The sequence below is a fragment of the Mirounga angustirostris genome, unplaced genomic scaffold (genome assembly GCF_029215605.1).
Source record: "Mirounga angustirostris isolate CCGP_5_RB_7025 unplaced genomic scaffold, mMirAng1.0.hap1 SCAF_14, whole genome shotgun sequence".
In the NCBI taxonomy this organism is placed as follows: Eukaryota; Metazoa; Chordata; class Mammalia; order Carnivora; family Phocidae; genus Mirounga; species Mirounga angustirostris.
The window spans coordinates 7,613,998-7,637,847 of record NW_026991722.1 but is presented as its reverse complement, the minus strand read 5'-3'; the positions used below and the strand labels follow the sequence as shown (position 1 = coordinate 7,637,847).

The 23,850-nt window shown below is 37.7% G+C and overlaps 1 protein-coding gene across 4 annotated transcripts in view; it reads right to left on the bottom strand.

Annotated features, from left to right (window-relative positions):
- Positions 1–23,850, bottom strand: part of RTTN (rotatin) — a 155,201-nt gene that overhangs the window by 104,583 nt on the left and 26,768 nt on the right. For all 4 annotated transcript variants that reach the window (XM_045886566.3, XM_045886567.3, XM_064577749.1 and 1 more), the window contains 8 exons: positions 18,710–18,922; positions 17,038–17,150; positions 14,522–14,648; positions 8,660–8,785; positions 8,024–8,140; positions 7,082–7,221; positions 4,207–4,378; positions 2,301–2,400 (listed from right to left, as the gene is read on the bottom strand). In XM_045886566.3, coding sequence (XP_045742522.1) covers positions 2,301–2,400; positions 4,207–4,378; positions 7,082–7,221; positions 8,024–8,140; positions 8,660–8,785; positions 14,522–14,648; positions 17,038–17,150; positions 18,710–18,922 — 1,108 coding nt within the window. The remainder of the gene's footprint in view (positions 1–2,300; positions 2,401–4,206; positions 4,379–7,081; positions 7,222–8,023; positions 8,141–8,659; positions 8,786–14,521; positions 14,649–17,037; positions 17,151–18,709; positions 18,923–23,850) is intronic.

Genomic DNA, 23,850 nt, shown 5'->3' with positions numbered 1-23,850 from the left:
CTTACCAAATAAATAAATAAATAAAATTTAGATTTCTAACCTCAAAACTGTCAATAGCAAATATAAAAGGTAAGGGATTATAACATACACTACATTTGAAAAATATGAGCTTTTTAAATAAGCATATATACGTGACTGTGTGTGTGTGTGTGTGTGTGTATTCACTGCTATGGGCTGTTTATGTTCCCCCAAAATTAATTTGCTGAAACCTACTCTCCAGTGAGATGATATGAGGAGGTGGGGCCTTTGGGAGGCGATTAGGTCACGACAGTGGAGCCCTGAAGCAGGGGATTAGTGCCCTTGCGAATGAGGCCTCTCCTCCCTCTGAGGACACAGGGAAAGACAGCTGTCTCTGCACCAGGAAACTGGCTCTCACCAGACACTGAACCTGTGGGCACCCTGATCTTGGACTTCCAACCTCCAGAACCATGAGAAATAAATTTGCACTGTTCGTAAGCTACCCAGTCTGTGGTATTCTCTTGGTGCAGCCGGAATATAGTTAGACATACGTACACACACACACACACACACACACACTACTGATATCACTAGCAACAAAATCTCTAGCTGCTTATAGATTAGTTATAAGTATTTAACATCTCGCAGACAAATTTTCTTAACTTGTTGTCCTATAACTCTCATTGAGAATATGCATATATACAATGAGAAAAACACACAAATACACATATTGATATTGAATTAGTAGCTATGACTAGAACTACCTTTGGCTGCCACTTTAAAAAAAAAAGTTTCCACTACCCGCCAACAGTGTATACCAAAATTATAAGCTTTATTTTTGTAATTAAGAATACTGGAAGAATACTCTCTAAAAGAGTTTTATGATTTTCTTAGCCAAGGCTGTCCACATTTTCTAGAGCCTTATTTTCTGTAGTCTGTACCATTATTAAAGCCACAAATATGTTGGGTATGCTTTTTCAAATTACTCTTCTCATCCCAGTTTTCACTAACGTCAGGGCAGGAACATTAAGTACATCCCATGTTCCAGGTTAGAATCTTTTTATGTAAGTGCAAAATTATCATTTCTCTCAAATATTAAAGATAAATGATATACATCACATACAGGGAAAAATAAAAAACTAACACAAAGAATGGAAGCCTGTGGAATAACAACACTACAAATAAAGTTAGCAATGTATTTTACTAGTTGTTTTTTTAAAATAAACCTTTAAAGAAAATACAAAGTTACAATGCACTATTTTTATTTTATCTACCTACAGAGTACTATTTGATTGATTTCTTACCCAAGATGGAACAAACTGAAAAAATCATGTACTACATAAATTGAGAAAGGAACATCCAGTTCACTATTAAAATTTTATAAATATTTTAGAAGGAAGATAATTCTATCAAATGACATTCTACAGGTTAAATAATGGTAATCTCGACTAGGGGTCAGCATACTTTTTCTGAAAAGAACTAGATAGAAAATATGGTAGGGCGCCTGGGTGGCTCAGTTGGTTAAGCGACTGCCTTCAGCTCAGGTCATGATCCTGGAGTCCCGGGATCGAGTCCCGCATCGGGCTCCCTGCTCGGCAGGGAGTCTGCTTCTCCCTCTGACACTCCCCCCTCTCATTCTCTCTCACACAAATAAATAAATAAAATCTTTAAAAAAAAAAAAAAAAGAAAATATGGTAGATTTTGCGGGTCACAAATCGTCTTTGTCACATATTCTTTGTTTCTTTTTCTTAATAACTCTTTAAAAATGTTAAAACCAGGGCACCTGAGTGGCTCGGTCCGTTAAGCATCTGCCTTTGGCGGAGGTCATGATCCAGGGGTCCTGGGATCCAGTCCCATATTGGGCTCCCTGCTCAGTGGGGAGCCTACTTCTGCCTCTCCCTCTGCCCCTCTCCCTGCTTGTGCTCTGTCTCTCTCTCTCAAATCAATAAAATCTTTTTTAAAATTTTTTAAAAAATAGGGGTGCCTGGGTGGCTCAGTCGTTAGGCGTTTGCCTTCGGCTCAGGTCGTGGGATCGAGCCCCACATCGGGCTCCCTGCTCAGCAGGAAGCCTGCCTCTCCCTCTCCCACTCCCCCTGCTTGTGTTCCTTCTCTCACTGTGTCTCTCTCTGTCAAATAAATAAGTAAAATATTAAAAAAAAAAAAAATTTTAATAAAAATGTTAAAACCATTTTTAAGGGCTATAAAAAAAAACAAAAAAAAACAGACCATAGCCTGTATCTGGCCCCCAAAACTGCAGTTTGCAACTCCTGATACCACTGCAAATAGCTATCTAAAATTCAATTACCAGCACTACAGAAATCATTTTCCTTAAAAGACATTACCTTGCATAATCACAGCTAACTGTTCTGCAGCTGACTTTCTCAAAACAAGATCGATATCATCTGAGGTAAAGATTTCATATACCTTTTCAACAGTCTCCAACTGAAAACCAGAAAAAAAAAAAAAATTGTTTTCATCTACTTCCAATTGTGCAATAAAATTACATAATTCATATCATAAGAACAAAAGCTCCAAAGTCCACTTACTTAAGTGATATATTTATGTGTAAATTTGTAGCAATGATGTGCTATGTCAGGGAAAACTTAGGATCTAAAACAAAGAGCCATCATGTCAAATAAGCCTTTCTTTTTAAGATTATATTTGTGCCAGGAAGTAATTCATAACCCATTAAGCACCTTAAGAACTTCACAGAAAACCAAGCTACCTAACATCTCTACAGGTAGTAACCTAAGAATAGTGACCCCAGACATGTGACTCCGTATTTCTCCACGGCTCCCAGAAGCCAACAGCTAGAATTCCCTGGCCCTCTGCCTTTCTCCCCTCTTAGAAGCACATGGCTCTCTACTAGGACTTGCTGCCCAGCACTCCAACACAGCCACTCCCAATACCAGTCCCTAACTGTCACTTCATGCCAGGACAGGGTCTGAGATGGCAAACCCAAAAGTGAAGGGGGAGAGGAAAAGGACAAAGACAGCACTCCTCCCCCTCCCCCCGCACTGCTATCTTCTGGCCCTAACATGGACTTGCAAAGACAGTGCTAGAACCCCTCCTCCCCACCTTCCTCCACATCACTCACAGGGCACAGGAACAACTACCAGTGGTCAGTACTCAGGGAGTCCCCAGGAGGACGAAACCTGTAGTCAGGGGAAGGTTCTCCAATCCTCCTGCTGGGACTTGTCACATGGCCCTGAACACTTAGATTAGAAGAACATTTTTAAAATCCATCGTATTATCTGGGGCTGTACAATACCATCACAGGCTTTGGGGGGGTTGGTCTAAACTTCAATAAAAACTGACATACTGGGGGCGCCTGGGTGGCTCAGTTGGTTAAGCGACTGCCTTCAGCTCAGGTCATGATCCCAGGGTCCTGGGATCGAGTCCCGCGTCGGGCTCCCTGCTCTGCGGGGAGCCTGCTTCTCCCTCTCCCACTCCCCCTGCTTGTGTTCCCTCTCTCGCTGTGTCTCTCTCTGTCAAATAAATAAATAAAATCTTTAAAAAAAAAAAAAAAAAACTGACAGACTGTACCCTTGAAGTCACAAGAGAAGCTATAAAGAATAGGAATGAATCAATGAAGATAACGAACAGCTTTTCTTTATCTAATCCTGCACTGGTCCAGGATGATCTGGGTAAAGATAGGAAAATGGATGATATGTCTCTGGAGGTATATAAGAAGCCAAAGATTTAGGAAAGAGATTAACAACAAAATCCCAGAACCACTGTAACACTTAAGAGAAACCACCTTTGACATCTATATTATTTTTTGCCTCTCATAACGAAGAGGCTGATAACTTGTATCATAGGAACTTTCTCCTTTTCCCTTATAGGCTGTTTCCAACATAAGAACAAGAAGAACTTCCAATAGTTTTTATGTCAGTAATATTTGTTTTTAAGAGTCACCACAGAATTTCTTTCCACTACATTAACCTTATATTGTATTTAAGATGCTATTCAAATTAATTTGCATTTCCAGTGTATATATTAAATGAAAGGGATATAATGCCTGGCATACAGCAGGCACCCAAGAAATATTTACTCAATAAATAAATGTATCCAGAAGCCAGACAAGGCCAGAACACAATTTCAAACTAGCCACGAATAACCACACTTGAAGCTAGCTAGTACTTCTCCTCTCAGATGCACACACAAACTAAAGAATGTAACATAAAATATGTGATATACAAATGTATCAAGTAGCCATGAAATAATAAACCCAATAGTTATAGTCACCTTAATAATCAGTTCTCTTCTGTCATCCAATTTGAGTTCAATAGGTTTTTTCACGATAAATAAATTAGTAACTCTGGAGATAACTCTGGCATCTATTGAAGGGCGCTTCCTGTCAGCCCCTTCTTCCCTTGTGAGATGACACGCTAAAAGCTTTAATGCTAGTGAACGGACCCTAAAGAAACAAAGTGTTTCAGTCAACATTTTGTAATATACAATGTCTATACTGTAAAAGCCTATAATCACAAAGCATTATTGTATATCAACACAATAATTTGCCATGTTTATACTGACATTACTAACAAAGGTACTTTATTTTTCTATTAAAATAGTGTACAACTACAATTATTCTTTCAATTTTATATTTATAAATAAATATCAGAAATAAAGAATAATCAAGTTACAAATGAAGAGACAGACTCACTGAGACTTCACAGTCCATGGTCAGTATCACAGTCAATGGCAATAAATTAGTAAAATCTGGAAATTACATCCATAACCCCTGACTTGAAGTCTAATGATCTAGCTCAAAATCAAAAATTATCACAGACTCATGAACAGAATATAAACATTAGGTCAAACCTCCAGGAGAGTAATCACATTAATAACTAAAATGTGATGTCACAACAATGTATGAAAATGTTCTTATATTAGGAGTCAAACAGATCCTTCCCAAATAAGAAAATGCAAATATTTGTGATTACCATCAAAATTCTATTTTATCTGGAATGGATTAGGATTAAGGTCAGTTGAGTAGAAGGTGGGAGATTTCAAGAAAAGATTAAATATTGCATGCCATTAGACAATGAAATGGAAAAATGAAAATCAAGTGCAAAGGGCATGGAGCTGGGAGACAGTGAGACAACCAGGTATCTATCACTACTCTGACAGGTCCTTGAACTACATAAAAACTGGGAAAATCTGAAGTGATAACCCAAGTTCCAGGTTTTAAGTATCACTTATAAGATGACTCAGGGAGCCCTCCCTACCACAGCCAAGGCTAGGTCACCTTGCTGTGTGTGGTCCTGTCACCCTGAAGTCCCTGTGGCATACCACTGATCTTGCTTTACTACAATTAATAATAAAGTATAACTGGTAACATTTCTCCTCCCAATTACATGCCCAATTCCATATGGGTGTCGCTGTGCCCACGTTGAGTGCTATTAATTTCCTACAGCCTACCACGGCTCTTAGACACATAGTTAACATCCAATAAGTACTTCCCAAATCTACCAGAAATTTACAGTGATTTTATTAATAGATATCATCTTCAGAGTACTGATATTTACCCCAAGATGGTGTGAGAAGTCAGACAAACTTTCTCCCTCTACCATCTGCTGTTAAAATAGCAAGACACCTACAGAAAGCTCTTCCTTTGCTCCTTTCATTCCAAGCCAAGGCCATCTATATTAAACTCTGGGGCTGTCAGCCCCAGCAAGAAGGCCAGAGTGGAATATATAAAGCATATACTTATGCATCTCCTCTAGTATACAAATTTAGCCTTTTTTTAGGTTTAGCATGGGGAAACAAGTCCAGTTATTCTCACCACTTATTTCCTTCAACAAATATGTTTTGAGCATATTTATGTCCAAGGTACTTTATGAAGTTCTAAGGACATAAAGATCAGCAATGGACAGGGTTCTTGCCTACATAGAGTTTATGGTCTGGTGGGGATAGAATGACTCAGATGAGAACAAATATGTAATTCAAACTATTGTAAGATCTGTGTGATAGAAAATTACCTTACTGGAAAAGTGCTCTGGCCTTGCCCTGGACTCCTGGGAGGGGATCTCTAAGCCCTTGGAATGTCCTGCCTGATGAGTATGTCTTTGTTTACGTGGAGACTGTGGGCCCCCAAAGGTGAACAGGAAATAAACTTCTATTGTGTTACATCGCCAAGTCCGGGGGTGAAGAATACTACCCTAGCACATTAATAAAGACACTGCCCAGTCGTATGGAGACCAACTCCTGAGGAGAACAGACATTTTAACTCCATCTGCCCCTGCTTCCTGTATCACTTTACTCTCCAGGTAACTTTACTCTCTATGCTATGATTGTAGTCTCTTTTCTTGATCTTCCTCCCTCCATTCTCTTAATGTTTTAGATTATTTCCACCTACTTCCTTATTTTTCAGTCTGACCGTGTGTTTATAAATAAGCCACTATATTATCCTGATATAAGGTTTGAGTAAAGCAAAGTTATTCATTGTCAAAAGGACGTCTGATCCTCCTAGCCTTTGCAACCGACTCTTGCCCTTCATCACTGCTTATCCATCATGACTCTAAGCTTTTTTCTCTTCTCAGTGAGGGAAAATCTAACCACCGTTACCTAAAGAGAGCTATAGAGAAGATCCACGTCGCACTGACAGAGAGGGAAAGAAGGCAATGTATTTTTTTCTTTTAGTTTAAATGACACTTATACTAGTGGTGGGGAAAAGAACACTTTTCCAGTTTCCCAAATAAGAGGACAAACTAAGCAAGATTAAAATGCCTACTTACTCTGGTATATGGTCAACTGGTCCACCACACTTTTATGAACACTTGATTTTCAGGACGAATGTTTAGAAGAGGAGGCTATTTCCAATCTATTCATCCCCGTGGCTCTCGAACCCGCCCGCAGCACTCAGAACAGCAGCGCCAGAACGCACGCTGATCTGACAGCGAGGCTGGCCGCCAGTGAAGGTTTCAGGAAGGCACCCAAAGGTCCATCCTCATGTCTGTTTAGTTTCACACACTGGTCTCCTCTCTCTGCCTAACAATGGAGAGTCACTTCCCTTTACCTTCTCTAGTTCTACCGTACTTGGGAATGGTAGAATTACTCTAGTTTCTTGGAATGCTCCCACTAATCCTGTACACGCAGAAGATCGTGCTACACTTACGACGGCTTTCTGACGAGCAGGAGCCGCAGCATGGACTTCAGTCGGGTGGTACAAGGGAGAGCCCCTTCGCCTGCCTCAGGACTCTCTTTGCTCAGGAGGAGAATGGAGTTACCCAAAGGATCTTCTGTGTCAGCATAGCCCTAACAGATTGCAGAAAAAGAGAAATTACTCTTGGTTTTATACATATTGCTGAACCTTTTAACTTGAAAATAAGAATTGTATTAGCCTGTCAAGCAACTCCTAAATTTCTTTCAACTCAGGTGAATAGTCACTTGTCAAAATAACCTATGTGAGGTAAGAAGCCTATGTAAAGTTGTATTTAAAAAACAATATTGGACAACTTCAGGAAAATATGCCAACTCTCTTGACACTTGCTGATTTTTCTATTTTCCAAGATTCTGGTAGTGGCACCTCCCCTAGATGAGGTGCTTCCCAGATCTTCAGACCTGTGCCCACATGACAGGTGGAGGCGGGGGAGTGCCCTGAACGCCCCTCACTCTTCCTCAGTGCCCAGAATCACTGCTGGAAACACCTGTTTCCCAGAACCTGTTAATCAAAGTAACACTCTGATCACATACATACATGGATGCAATTCACAGGCAAGTTTAGTTATGTAACATCTGCTTAAAAAGCACTGTTAGCTTTGCCTAAAAGCCTTTATATAAGGCTGAGTTCTATTTTTCACAGTCAGTGCCAAATGCCTGCACCCCTCTTCTTAACCTCCCACCCAGATCCATAAAGTGCACACAGACAAATTAGCTCTCCTGGTTTAACCTTCTTCCAGAAACAAGACAGCCACCCACTCCCTGCCCCCTTCCCCACAGAGCCTTCACGGCATCTCCTCATTTCTTTCACAGGACAGTTCTGCTGTCTGCACACGTTTCAATCAATCACACTCGCCCGAGATAAAAGGTATAGGAAACGGGGACTCGCCCACAGTACCTGCAGCACTGGAATGACAGGACAGAGAGACTCAATAAACTTGTTCCAGGTCACCGCTGTCATCATCAATCGTCCCTGCAGCAGATACAGCAGGATGGCCTTGGCAGCAGCATTCACCTGTTCAACAACACGCATCACGTGACGCGGCAAAGTGAGGCTCCCACTAAAGTCACCCGTGTGCACCTCTAACATTGTGTCAAATCTGGAAAGGTGCTCTAATTAACATCTCTTCCTTCAAATGCTCATATTCCATAGCTTCATCTTACATTCTGTTCTCAGCCTTCCTCCCTAATGATTTCCTTTTTTTTTTAATCTTTAAGGTATATGTTTGCATTAAATAAAAATCTCCCCGATGAAATAACCTGCTGGCTATAATGCCATAGAGTTCATATCTCACATGAAAAACATAAGAGCTTCCTCTGAATTCTCTGAGAACAAGTATGTGCTTTACCTTGATTCTCACGTTTTCCTTAACATTTCTTTTTATGTAAATAACATCTCAACTGAACCCATAAATCAAAAGCAAGTTTCTTTTCAACTTCTCATTATACTATCTAGTTATAGTAGAATAGGATCTTGATTTAACTGAGTATCTAATAAGTACACTTGTCTTTTGCATTTACTCTTATGCCATACCTCATTTTTGGGCTCTTGAATGCCAAATGCAGAGATTTCATACAAAACTTTCGGGTGAAGTAGAAAATGAATTCCATTACAAAGTGAAGACACAGGTTTAGTGACATTATGGACACCTAAGCATTCCTGTAAAATAGTTTTTAAAAATTAGTGACACTAATTTTTCCAAAGGATTCCTCTTTCTTCTGTTTACAATTTAATTCTAATTTTTTTCACTTTGCTGAAACTTTTCTTTTACCTGATAGAGGATGAAAAAAATTTCTCTTGCCTTGTGAGGCATGTTACATGATATATGTTAGGATATATGTTATGTTACTTTCTGCCAACAAGAAGAGTTTTGATAAATTAAATAACCAAACTTCTGAGACAATCATAATCTCGTGAAGTTGTTCATAATTTTTTATTATTAAAAAATTAATAATAAACTTATCCTAGGGTGTTTGCATTTTGCTCACTGAGGTTTGAGAAAGAAAAACAAAATTCAAATGAAAATAGACTTGAAGTTTTGCAGGAAGGGAAGGACAATATATCTGCAGGATATTTATCATCAATACAGCTCTGCACCTGAATAAAGTACTGACTCCATGCCGTCTCTCAAACTCATCATAAATTCTTTTCTCAATTTGAGCTAGAGGACAGTATTTTCTTAGAGACTGCTTAAGAAGGGGGTAAAAGCTACCTGAAATATTAGCAGAATTTAAATACAATATAAAATATAAAAATAAAATCAACAATGACTCTCAGAAATGGAATTTTATTCACCCTGTAAAATACTACTTCCTAACCACAAGCAGTAAATCAGAGGTCAAAAAGTTACACACACACACACATACATACACACACACATATTTTTTTCTCTTTAGATTTTAACTTCATGCTAGACAATAACTTTATATTCTAAGCTTTCGAAAGAGCATAGCGTTGGCCTATGGTTTAATAAAAGCTCTGTCACTTGGGACGCCTGGGTGGTGCAGTCGGTTGAGTGTCCACTCCTGGTTTCAACTCAGGTCATGATCTCGGGGTCATGAGACTGAGGCCAGCGTCGGGCTCCCCGCTCAGTGGAGAGTCTGCTTGGGATTCTCTTTCTCCTTTCCCTTCACTTGCTCGCACACTCTATCTCCCCCACCCCAAATACATAATAAATAAAATCTTTAAAAAAAAAGTTACTTCCTCAAAATCCTTAAACTCGGGGCACTTGGGTGGCTCAGTCAGTTAAGCAATCGATTCTTAATTTCGGCTGAGGTCATGATCTCAGGGGCGTGAGACTGAGCCCTGCAGCAGTCTCTGTGCCCACTGTGGAGTCTGCTTGAGATTCTCTCTCTCTCTCCCCCTCTGCCCCTCCCCCAGCTTGAGTGCACACTCTCTCTCTCTCTCTCTCTGTAAATAAATAAATAAATAAATAAATAAATAAATAAATAAATAAATAAAATCTTAAAAAAAAAAAAAACAACCTTGAACTCTCTGACCTTCAGTTCACTAATCCATATAATGGGAATAATACCTAATCCTTAATGAAACACCTTTCTTTCTCATCACTAAATATATCAACTTACCTATATTGGTCTTTTCACAACACAAAAAAACACTACAAATGCTGTCAAAGACCAGTCCTACCTGCTAAACTGCATCCTAGGTCTCCTCCTAACACCTATTAGTTCCTGCAACTGTCTTCTCCTCCAGCACCTTCACTACTTCTTCTTCAGAGGAGGAGTACTCCTCTGACACACTCTAAGGGGTCCCTGCTGCTCACAGCCTATCTTCCAGCTCTGCATCACAGCACAAGTCCTCAGTCTCGATGTGCTCACTCCCAGATTCTCCTCCACCCACACTGGTAGGATGTCAGGCCCCACCACCCCCTAGAGGCCTCCTGTCAACCCCCCTGACACCAAACCCAATGGGCTCACTTCTGTTGTCATCTGACTCTGCCCAGGAAAGCATGCTCCCCTTTCACCTCAGACACTTCTATTTCTGGTGCTGGCTCCTTCCGTGCCCAACTTCTAACCCGTTAGACCCTAAATGGCCTTCTCTCCCCCAGTCTCTCACCAGATCATCCGACTGGTTCAAAACAGTTCTATTCAACCCACAATCTGATACTTAGGACACCACCATCAATCCAACTACTAAATCCCAAACTCCAGAATTCCTCTTTGACCACTTTCTATATCCTATTCCCATTATCAGCAGACCAACCAGCTCTACGTCCATAATACATCCTGAATTCATTTTTCTCCTTCATCTCCACCACATGATCATATCTCACAGGGGCTACTAGAGTGGAATTGGTCTTTTGGCTTCCACTCCTGACCCCTGACAATCAATTCCCCACACAATAGGAAGAATGATCTTTTTAAAAAGGTAAACAGATCAAATCACTTCCCTGCCTAAAATCATTCATAGCTTCTCACTGTACTTAGAATAAAATTCAAAGCTTCATAATGGCTGGCAAGGCATTCCAAGGAATTCATTAAAGTCCACTTCAAGGACCTGAACATCAAAACCTATTCCACTATTCTAAATTTCTGAGGGTAAGAACTATCCCACACATATGGATCTCTTAGCCATCAATATTCTAGATCCCAATGCCTTCAATTTTCAAAGGCACTAGCTTCTCTTAATTAGCCACTTGCCACCCTCTATCTTTCCCTCTCAGCTGGTTCTTTTGATGAACATTTCTACATACTTAAATGAAAATGTATCTTCCTAACAAGCCCCTCCCGGGCTACAGCACCTATCAACTCTGTCAAATCCCTGGAAACAAGGCAGAAGCAGATATAAAACCAATGTCTACAGAATATGAGATTCCCAAAGTATAAACCACCTGCCAAAGAAAACCTTACAATCAAAAATCACATCACCTACTGAAATCAACATTTGAGAGAGTCAATGGCCATAATAAATGAAAGCATTCTATATAATAGAAAAATCTAAATAAATTATAAAGTATGTTCACAATTTCCAAAGAAGCAAAAGAAGAAAATGAAAGACTATTATAGGAAAAAACAACAACAACAACAAATAAGTTAAAAAAGCAAAGTAAAAAGTGTAATAATAAAAAATGGAATCAGTGAAATTTAAAACTTGATAAATAAATTAAATGCAATCACAATGAGACTGGGTGGCTATTATTAAAAGAAAGAAAAAAGAGAAAATAACAACTATTAGGGAGCATGTAGAGAAACTGAAACCCTTGTGCACTACTGTAGGGGACGTGAAATGATGCAGCCGCTATGGAAAACAGCATGGCAGTTCTTCAAAAACATTAAAAATAGAACTACCATGCAATCCAGTAATTCTACTTCTGGATATATATACCCAAAAGAAATAAAAGCAGGGACTCAGATATTAGTATGCCCATGTTCAAAGAAGCATTGTTCACAATAGCCAAAAGTCCTTCATCAGATAGTGATCCGTCAACAAATATAATTACATGCAACAGAATATTATACAGCCTTTAAAAAGGAATGTAATTCTGATATATGCTATAATATGAACTATGAAGACATCATGCTAAGTGAGATTAACCAGATACAAAAAGGCAAATACTATATGACTCCACTTATATGAGATACCCAGCACAGTCTCATTCAGTCAGAAAGTAGAATGATGGTTACCAGGACCTGGGAGAAGGGAGAATGGGGAATTATTGTTTAAAGGGCAGAGTTTCAATTTGGGAAGATAAAAAATTCTCGAAATGGAGAATGATAATGGTTGCACAACAATGTGAATGTGCTTAATGACACTTACCTGTATACTTAAAAATAACTAAGTGGTAAATTTTGTGTTACATATATTTTACCACATTTTTTAAAAGCAAGTTAGAAATAGCTGAGGAAAGAACTAGTGTACTGAATGACTGCACTGAGGAATTCCATCCAAACAAATCAAAAAAGATATGGAAAATGTGAAAGAGGATTTAAAAGACACAAAGGGTAAAATAAGGAGGACTAACACAGATCTAGTAAGAGTTCTACTTGGAGAGAACAGCAAGGATAAGAGAAATAGTAGTAATTGAGAATTATCAGAAATGAAGGTAGACATGAATCTTTTGGCTGAAGAGTACTAAACAAGACAAATAAAAAATGTGCACAAAGACACACTGCAATGAAACTGAGAACAGCAGAGATAAGGAAAAGATCTTAAAAGCAACTAGAGGAAAAAAAATCCAAGGAAATTATAATTTAACTGATAGCAGACTTCTCAACAATGACAGAAGCCTAACAAGAAAGAAGCACTCTTGACAAAGTGCTAAGGGAAATAGCAGTCGACCTATACTTCCATATCCAGCAAAACTATCATTCCAGAAGAAGGTAAAATCATGGCATTTTCAAACCCATGTACCATCAGTTACAGACCATCAATAAAAATACTGCAAAACTTATTTCAGTGAAAAGTAGACTGAAGCTAAATTTATATCAATAAATGAAAAGTACTTTCAAACTAAAGAGCAGTTAAGAAGAATGAACTGGTAGGAGTCCACTATTAAATGAAAGGCATAAGGCAGCAAAAACATACATACAGTATGAAATTATATACTTTTTTAAGCAGAAGAATCAGTTGTATATATTATTCATAAAGACACACATATATAGTAAAACTATATAAAACACATGGATGGGAAGGAGAAACACCAACTTTGTAAGAGTGGTTGTCTTGGTGGATGAAGAAAGGGGAAAAAAGAAAGGAAAGAAGTTTGTTATAACTAGTATTTTTATTTCTCTGAATAAAAGAGGGTCAGAATTAAAGTGGCAAAATGTAAACATCTGTTATATCTAGTTAGCATTTACAAAAATGTTAAATACAAGAGTACATTTTCTTTTTTTTTTAAGATTCTATTTATTTGTCAGAGAGAGAGAGAGAGAGCACACGTGCATAGGCAGGGGAGCGGCAGAGGGAGAAGCAGGCTCCCCGCTGAGCAGGGAGCCTGATTCAGGACTCGATCCCAGGACCCTGGGATCTCGACCTGAGCTGAAGGCAGACGCTTAATCAACTGAGCCACCCAGACATCCCAAGAGTATATTTTCAAGAGTACACAGAAACATATATTTTTCAGTACTGTCCTATGTACAATGTTCTTTTTAATATTGAAATAGTTAATATTTTATGTACTATTCTATGCTGAACTATCTTACAGCTTAAAAAGATAGAAAAATATTTTCTTCAAAAGAAAAATATTACTAAGAAAACAGACCTGACACTATAAAATTTAAGGTTAATAACCCAAAATTTTTCCTGAGCATAGAAATGACTTTTGTTCCTTGGTTTTAAAGATTTTATTTATTTATATGAGAGAAAAGAGCATGAGCAGGATGGGAGGCGGGGGTGCAAAGGGAAAGGGAGAAGCAGACTCCCCGCTGATTGGGGAGCCTGAAATGGGGTTCAATCCCAGGACCCTGAGACCATGACCTAAACCGAAGGCAGATGCTTAACCAACTGAGCCACCCTGGCATCCTGAATACATGGTAGAAATCAACATTTTCTTACAATGCTTCCATCATTAAATAACACAACACAAAGGTAATTCTTAACAAATCTTCTAATAAAGCAATTCAATTGCTAGACTTGCTATTTAGGGAATTAATAGCAAAAATTTCTTAAAGTTGATAAATGTCATTTATTTCTATGGTAATAATTCTTATATCTCATGCAAAATGTCAACTAATTTTAGAGTTTTAATAAGAGAATCCAGAGGCACTGGCTGGCTCAGTAGAGCATGCAACTCTTGATCTCAGGGTCATGAGTTCAAGCCCCATGCTGGGCATGGAGCCTACTTAAAAAATAAAATACTATATAAAAAATAAAATAAAATAAGAGAATCCACTATTAGCTCTCTCAACAACAGAAAACAAAAACCAAAAAACCCACCTTAATAATTTCCAGACAGCAATTGTAAGTTTCAACTTTCACTTCCAGTAATGGGTGAGATAACATGCGTAGAAACACCTTCTGACTTTCTCCTTGAAGTAATGGACTGGCCTGTGCAGATTTCCAACTGGCAAAAAGGTAAAATATCCAAGACATCTAAGGTAAGTGAGTTATTAAAGAGACTGAAAAGCATAGTGGAAGGGGTTTCTTCCTACTCCAACTCCTCCAACTGAGATCTTACTTAACTAACCCAGTATTAATTGACCTAAGCACTTACTTGTCTCAATGGAAAAAAATATTCTCTTAAAAAGTACAAAAAAATTCTTTAAAAACCCATATTTGGAATGTAAACTGATACAGCCATTATCGAAAACAGTATGGTGTTTCCTCAAAATCAAAAGTAGAACCTACCATATGATCCAGCAATCCCACTACTGATTATAAATGTAAAGGAAATGAAATAAATATCTCAAAGAAATATCTGTACTCCATGTTCATCCCAGTATTATTCACACTAGCCAATACAGCTGACCTCTGAACAACACAAGGGTTAGGGGCACTGACCTCCATGCAGTTAAAAATCCATGTATAACTTTTGACTCCCCAAAAACGTAACTAGTAATAGCCTACTGTTGACCAGAATCCCTCCAAGTAACATAAACAGATGATTAACACATACTTTGTATTTTATAAGTGTTACATATACATTGTAGTCTTACAATAAAGCTAGAGGGGAAAAAAAGTTTAAAAAATCCTAAGAGAAAATACATTTACAGTACTGCACATATATTTATTGAAAAAACCCTCATATAAGTGGACCTTCAAAGTTCAAATCTGTGTTGTTCAAGAGTAACTATATATGAAAACAATCAAGTGTCCATGGATGGATGAACAAATTAAAAAAATGTAGTATATATATACAATGTAATATTATTCAGCCTTAAAAAAGAAAGAAATCCTATCATTTGTAACAACATAGATGAAGCACGAGGACATTATGTTAAATTAACCTAAACCAGGTACAGAAAGACAAATATACTGCATAATCTCATTTATATGTGTAATCTAAAAATGTCAAACTTGGGGCGCCTGGGTGGCTCAGTTGGTTAAGCGACTGCCTTCGGCTCAGGTCATGATCCTGGAGTCCCTGGATCGAGTCCCACATCGGGCTCCCTGCTCGGCAGGGAGTCTGCTTCTCCCTCTGACCCTCCCCCCTCTCATGTTCTCTCTCTCATTCTCTCTCTCAAATAAATAAATAAAATCTTTAAAAAAAAAAAAAATAAAAAAAAAATAAAAAAATAAAAAAAAAAATAAAAATGTCAAACTCATAGAAACAGAGAGCAGAATGGTGGTGGCCAGGGGCTGAGGAACACAGGAAATGTGGAGATGTTGGTCAAAGCGTACAAGGTTTCAGGTTTTCAGGATGCACAAATTCTGGAGATCTAATGTTCTCTATGATGACTACACTTAATAATACTGTATTGTATTCTTGATACTTGTTAAAGAGAACAGATCTTAAACGTTCTTACCACACATAAACACACACACACATAAACATTAACTATGTGAGGTAATAAATTAATTAATTTAAAAATCCCATACTTAATATTTTTTTTTTAAGATTTTTATTTATTTATTTGACAGAGAGAGAGAGAGAGACAGCAATAGACGGAACACAAGCAGGGGGAGTGGGAGAGGGACAAGCAGGCTTCCTGCGGAGCAGGGAGCCTGATGTGGGGCTCGATCCCAGGACCCTGGGATCATGACCTGAGCCGAAGGCAGACGCCTAACGACTGAGCCACCCAGGCGCCCTCCCATACTTAATATTTATCATCATGGAATTTACTCTTTCCAAAAGCAATGAAGATACTAAATTCTAAATAGGAATCTGCTCCAATGTCTTCAAAACATTTATTTAAGATTTTATTTATTTATTTGAGAGAGAGAGAGCATGAGCAGAGGGAGGGAGAGTGAGAAAGCAGACTTCCCTGTTGAGCAGGGAGCCTGATGTGGGGCTCAATCCCAGGACCCTGGGATCATGACCTCAGCCAAAGGCAGACAGACACTTAACCAACTGAGCCACCCAGGCACCCTCAATGTCTTCAAAATAAATTAACCAATGCATGATGCATTCTAAAAATCCATACAGGAAAAAGGTAGGAAGCAATGAAACATTAAAAAACCCTCAATTAAGTTATTAATTAAAACTTTAAAGATAAATAAACAAATATGCTTGAATACTTAGTTTGGATGGATACAAAAACAAATGTATAAAAATCCAGGGATAATTCATTTTGATTACAGGCATGACATTTTTAAAGTTTACCCCTGAATAAAATAGCTGACTGCCCTAATGCAGCTATATATATAGTTTAGAAGTCAGACATATATAAAAACAATTTTAACTAAAAAACAGTAACAAGATTTAAGACCAGTTCTGTTTTCATTGCTTCTAAGTGCACACATACACAGTACACCCTATAATAATATAATCATATCAAGAAAGAGAATATTACATCTTTGAACACATGCAGATGATTTCCTTTATTAGGGGGAAATGCTGATGATAGGAAAAGCTTCGCAAGGCTTGGTCTGCCAGCTCCACTAATTCTAAGAGATTCTTCTCTCCCTAAAAAAAGGGCAGAATGAAACAGTAAATGTCAAATTCACGTACAAAAGAATTCTCAACAGCTAACTAAGCAACTTCAAGAAATTAGATCATTCATTAAGAAAGAAAACAGATGAACGTATGGGAAGGGGTTGGGGGAGGAGACAGGAAAATAAACCATAAGAGCCTCTTATCGCTAGAGAACTGAGGGTTGATTGATGGAGGTGGCTGCGGGATGGGGCAGATGGGTGAAAGGTATTAAGGAGGGCACTTTTCGTGATGAGCACTGGCTGTTATATGTAAGTGATGAGTCACTGAATTCTACTCCAGAAACCAATATTGCACTGTATGTTAACTAAGTAAAATTTAAATTAAAAAAAAAAAAAGAAATTAGATCATTCAGAGTCCTTGAGACTGTTAATATTTGCTTAAGTCCACTTTTCCAACAAGCAAACTAAAAATGTCAGCCCAGGAGGAAAAATTCCTCACGAAATGCCCAAGAAAGGTTTCTATTTTTCACCTCTAAGTAGGCTTAAGGTTACAATTGAGTGGCTATTTGTTTGTAGCCCTATTTCCCTACTAACTGTAGACTCAGAGCAGGACTCATGTATTTTTATGATCCATTTCCCCCTTCTACATCCTGACTGCTTCTACAAACATAAAGGACAACCAATACATGCATGATTAACTGACCATGCAGAATACCACAGAAATAATTCAATTTAAAGACAATCTGCACTTCTATCACGGAGGAAACAAGAAGCCATTGGCATTGAGATATGGCTAAAGAAAAAGAAAAAAAATAATGGGTAACTAAAGGAAAATTAGAGGTTGAGATAGCTTCCACTGTAGGGAATAAAAGGAATAAATATTTAGCTCCTAATTTTTTAAGATCTTCAGGACCCATTTTGGTACTTTCAAACAGTAAACAACTATTGTAGTCAGTGTCTATTTTAAGACTCACTAACCCCTTCATTGATAACATATTAAACATCCTAATTAACAGTTTCTCTAAAAGGGATAAATAACAATATATAATTATTGCTATAACATGGCACCTAGTCATCCTACCTTACAAACAATCTAGCTCATGGTTTTATTTAATAAAAATCAGGCTCTTTGTGTGAGTGAGTACTAAGAATCCATAAAATATTAAAGGAAACGTGTGTCTACAGATAAGCACTAAAATGGCCCTTATAGTTGTGTTTATGTCAATTGTCACAGTGTTCATACAAAGTAAATCACTTCAAAAAGGAACTCACTATTAAATATTCAGACATTGATAATAATTACTGCCTTTTTAAAAACCACCGGTCTCATGAATACACACCATTCATCCATCTACAGTCTTCGTTTACCTGCCCCCTCATGCAGTAGGCAGTGCATCAGTCTCATAACATCTTCGTTTACCTTTACACAAATCATATCCTTACTTTAATATGATAAATGACCATTCAGTAATAATATACCCCGCCTCCAACAATTCAGTTATGATACGTCCATTGATTTGAAAGTATAGGCTACATTTTCCAAATATTTTAGCAAAGGAATATTTCAAAGATATTAACAAAACTGTTTACCTCCTTCCCAACATCAGACAGGAAGTTACAGGTACATTCAATTGAATAAACAGCCTCTGCAGTTCGTTTATAAATACTGTAGTTTTCAGAATTCAGCTGTTCCAAATATGCCACAACAGCTTCGTGAATATTTGGATATTCCAAAGAAATAGGCATGTCCAAAGAAACTAGAAATAATGCTGCTGACATAGACTCCGGTAAAAGGTGGCTTGCCTTAATGAATTAAAAAAAAAAAAGTTAAAAAAATTTTTAAGAGAAACATGGTAGACTACTCATGTAACTAGCTCAACTTCCTATTTTTATCATTCTCTAGCACAAAGTCTATGCTTTTCCAAAGAAAATTCTATTCCCTAATGCACTACTCACTTCTGTGTCTTGTTCAATGTAATTTTTCTCTGCCCAGAATAACTCAAGTCCAAATTTCAACATTTTCCCAAAACCTGGGACACAGGATACTTAACTTCTTCCCCAAACCAACAACCAGAACTACCAACAGCTAGAACTGGACCCTCCACCTTGTTTATAACTCTGCTACTGAACTGAAGGCAGGAGGCTTCTTGATCTGATTATTTCATGCTGTGCACATAAATCTCCAGAGTAACGCAATAAACTCCTGAAGACGAGCACTTCCCAACCAAACAAAGCTGAACACATAACCCAGGGCTTATTAACTACATATTGAATTGAATAACACTAAATCAAACATAACTACAGATTGATTTGAACAGAAATTGATTTTTTGTTTAGTTTGTATTTTAGAGGGAAAAAGGGAAATTCAACAATATTTAAATATTTCTAGAACACCCAAAGAGGACTGACCCTTAATTAGTATAAAACCACAGGCCCAAATGAAATATTACATATTTTAACTTCAACTGATTTAAAATTGAAAGAACTGTTTGGGTTCTGTTTTTTTAATGATTATAGTTTAGTGATAGGATTCTATGAATCAATTAAGGAAACAAAAAGGATTAAAAATTTAATGTTTGGAGAAAATCATTTGGCAGAGCTCACTACTTTGGCTGAAATAATGTCTTTATTAAAGTAGGTTTGGTCACCATTTATTTCATGGATAACTTATTTTAAGAATAATTAGTTACCGCCTGAAAATCTAAAATTAAGTCTGAATCAGTTAAAAAATGCTTCTGTATGAAATAAAGTTGCCAAATAAATATCAGAAACCAAAGGAATCAAACATAAGCATGAAAAATAAAAACCCGCTATTAAGATAGCAGCTATTAGATAAGAGAAATTTCATGATTCTGTGAAGAACTCTCTTAGTGGGGAAAAAAGAGAGGCAAACTGAATTACCTGATCACCTATTATTTGCTCACTCAGCAAATACTTATTGGGCCCCTACTGTGTTCCCCTACCATAAGCCAGATCCTGGGGGCACAGCAGGAAGCAAACAGAGCCTCTGCCCTCACAAAGTGAACATTCCAGTGAAGAAGGCAGAGTAAATCAATATACTTCATAAGATATAAGGTGTGACCAGCAGTGCTAAGAAGAAAAACAAACAAGGGATGGGAAAGATGGAGAGGAAGAGATACAATGCGGAGCAGAACAAGGGAAGTGCTACTACTCTAGAGGGGAAGGACTCTCTGATAAGGCAACATTTAAGTAAAGACCTGGAGGAGTGAGGAGCTGTGTGGATTATCTGGAGGAAAAGCATCCGTAGAAGAGGGAACTGCAAGTACAAAGACCCAGAGATAGGGTATATCTGGCAGCAAGAAGACCAGTGAAGCTAACACTGAAGGATGGGCGCAGGGGCAAAGTGACCACATCAGCTAAGGCTTAAAACTTGTCTTTGGAGGAAGCACTGGAAAATTTCAAGCAAGTATCAAGAGCAGTCTGTAGGGAAAAGGTGAAACAGTGCAAGGGTGGAAGGTGGGACATCATTGAGGAAGTTACTGCAACAATCTAGGCACGAAAGGTGCTTGAACCCTGGTAACAGTGGTGGGAATGGCAAGAAGTGTTCAGATTCCAGATAGATGTCAAGGAAGAAATGACCCTTCTGCAGAGGGACTAGATCCAAGGATGTGTGAAAGACAGGAATCAAGGATGACTCTAAGCGTTCTGCCTGATCAACAACCAACTAGAAGAATGAAGGTGCTATCTACCCAGAGAAGGAAGACTATAGAAAGAACAGAGCAGAACTGAAAAACGAGTTTGCAGTTCAGGGTACACATGTGTTCTGGAACTATAAATCCAGGAGGTGTCAGCAAATTGATGGTATTTAAGACCACAAATGGGAGGATATCTCATGAGGACCTTGGTCAGTCCTGGGGTTCCACTCCTTTCAAAGGTTAGGAAGAGAAAGAGGAATTAGCCAAGGAGATTTTGTGAGTTGGGCACTATGCTAAGATACCAAATCCTCATGGATTTAATGCCAAAGGCACTGTGTTCTAATTTTAAAAGAGCTCTCTCTGACTCTAGTCAGAAAAGTAAGAATAGCTGATGTGAGAATTAAGCACGAGCAGATGTCTAGCATATCTCACTTAATAAATATTAATTTCCTTTCTTCTTTTCACCCCAACACTAAGGAATTCTGACATCTTCACTCTTCCTCCCTACATCTGAAACTTCATCATCTCAGCAACTCAAAGCACCATGCTACAGTCTCAAATTTAATGCTGGCATGGCCCAATGGACTGATCACAGTCGAGAGACTGAAGACAGCTGTCCTATATATATAAGCATTAGTCACATGTCAGTCAGAACTAAAAGTGAAGATACTTCAAAGCAAATCCATCACCACTATTAGATAAAAACAATCAACAACATCACTTCATGTGCTGAGGGGGAAAGGGGCATAACACTGCTCTCTCTATACCTTCCCACTCAGAGCAGGCACAGCATTATCTAAAGGGCTTGTTAGAATGCAGACTTTCAAGTCCTACTCCAGAACTAAAGGATGTAAATATGCAAGATCCTAGGTGATCCGTCTGCACATTACACTTTGAGAAGTGCTACTCTGAATCTATCAGCTTTAGCAAATTATTAGATTATATATATCTCACTGAAAAAGTCAAAGCCTTGTGGTATGAATTCTTCTTTACCCTTAGTCAGCTAGCTAAGAAACAGTCCCAGAGGTTCCTAGGATGCTCTGGATCCTGCTTCCAGCACAGGGCCAGTATTTTTAGCTTTTATTTTTACCAATTTGATTTATCCAACCAAGTTATTTTTCATAAGATTACTAATGCATTGTTTTAACCTGTACATAGGTATTGTCCAAAATCTTTTCAACCAATAATTATCAACTTCAGAAAGGCCTTCAAGGTCATTTTGTCAAAACTTTCAAATCCAGGAAATCTCTACACAGATTCATATTATCATTTTCCAACTTCCAAATTATGTATTTGGGAAGTGGCAACTCATATTTAAAAACCACTTTCCAGGTTGTAAGTTTCAGAATCCAAACTGCACTTCAACTTTTGGTGGGCCAGCAACAGGCAGAGGGCAGCATAATCTTGTATTCATATAAACTGAAAGAAGACATTTAACAGCAATGGCAGAGGATTTTTGTTTAGATCTCATTTTAAAGTTCTTAATCAAAGCAATTACAACCATCTACAAACTGATACCCTAATTGCCATCTCCTCCATGGCCTTCTAATGAAGTGCCAACTACCAAAATTCACAGATACTTACTTGCCTTCAAAAACAAAAACAAATAAAAAATAACTAACTTCAAAAAGTAAAAGAGGCATGGAGGCTTTATATTATTCTAACACTGAAGTAACGCAAAATAAAACAAATTACTGATTTCTACTTTAGTTGATTCCTGCCCAAAAAGCACATAAATGAAAAAAATCTGTAATAAGCAATAAATAAAACTATATGATATAATTGATAAGTTTTCCATCAATAGTACAACCTATAGATAGATTGATCATTTGCAATACTTAATAACAAGTTAATATAGCACTACTAATTTTTCAGTATATAATATCATGTAAAGTGAGACTTCCATATTTTAAATGCAATTACAATCTTATATGACTGGAATTCTTCAATTTATAATACTTCTAACATTGGAAAATTTCCTCAACACGGAGAATTTCTTCAGATTAGTCACTTCTTCATAGTAACTAATGAATGAAGTTAAAAGTTAAAATTAACAAAAGTGATGCTGTTTTCCCTAAAGCAAAATACTAAATTTAATATTTAATATTTTGGGGTGCCTGGGTGGCACAGTCGGTTAAGCATCTGACTCTTGGTTTCGGCTCAGGTCGTGATCTCAGGTGGTGAGATCGAGCCCTCTGTCAGGCTCTGTGCTCAGCACAGCTTCTGCTTAAGATTCTTTCTCTCCTTCTCCCTCTGCCCCTCCTACTTGTGCACACGCTCTCTCTCTCTTTCAAATAAATAAATCTTTAATAAAAATTTAATGTTTTATTCTTGCTTTCCCAGGTGACCTGATAGTATACTGCATATATAAGTGTTATGAAAAAATGGAGTTTAGACTATACGCTCTGCAGAATTCCACAAAAGGGCAAATGTCTATAACAAAGGACAACAAAAGGCACAGGAACTAGTTCTTTAGTTGCAGTAATTTCTCCCATACCTTCATCAAAACATGCCACAACTTTCTTTTTGCAATAAGTACACTATAAAACACATGTGTGTGAATCACTTGAGATATTTTACCACTAACATTCAAATTCAGAGATGATTTAAAAGAAATAGGTACACCTACTAAAATCATCTTTAATATATAGTTATAAAATGGAATTGTATTTTTCAATAAAAACAAACAACTGCTATAAGCAACAACAGTGATGAACCTCAAAAAAGATCTTGAGCAAGTACATACCTTATAATTCCATTTATGTAATGTCGAAAAACAGACAAACTGATCTATATTGACAGAAGTCAGAAAGGAGGAGTTTAGCTTGGACGGAGGAAGGAGAGGTAATGGATGGGAAGGGACTTTGAAATGCTGGTAATAGTCTATTTCATGTTCTGGGGTGGTGGTCACTTTTTAAACACAGATATATTCACTTTGTAAAAATGCAGTGAACTGTGTACTTTCTAAACATGTTACACTACAATTCTGTTACCTAAAGAAAAAACTTTTTTAGAATTACTGGTTTTTTTCTATTAAATGATTTGTCAAAACTGTTCAGAAATGTTAGTCTTTCT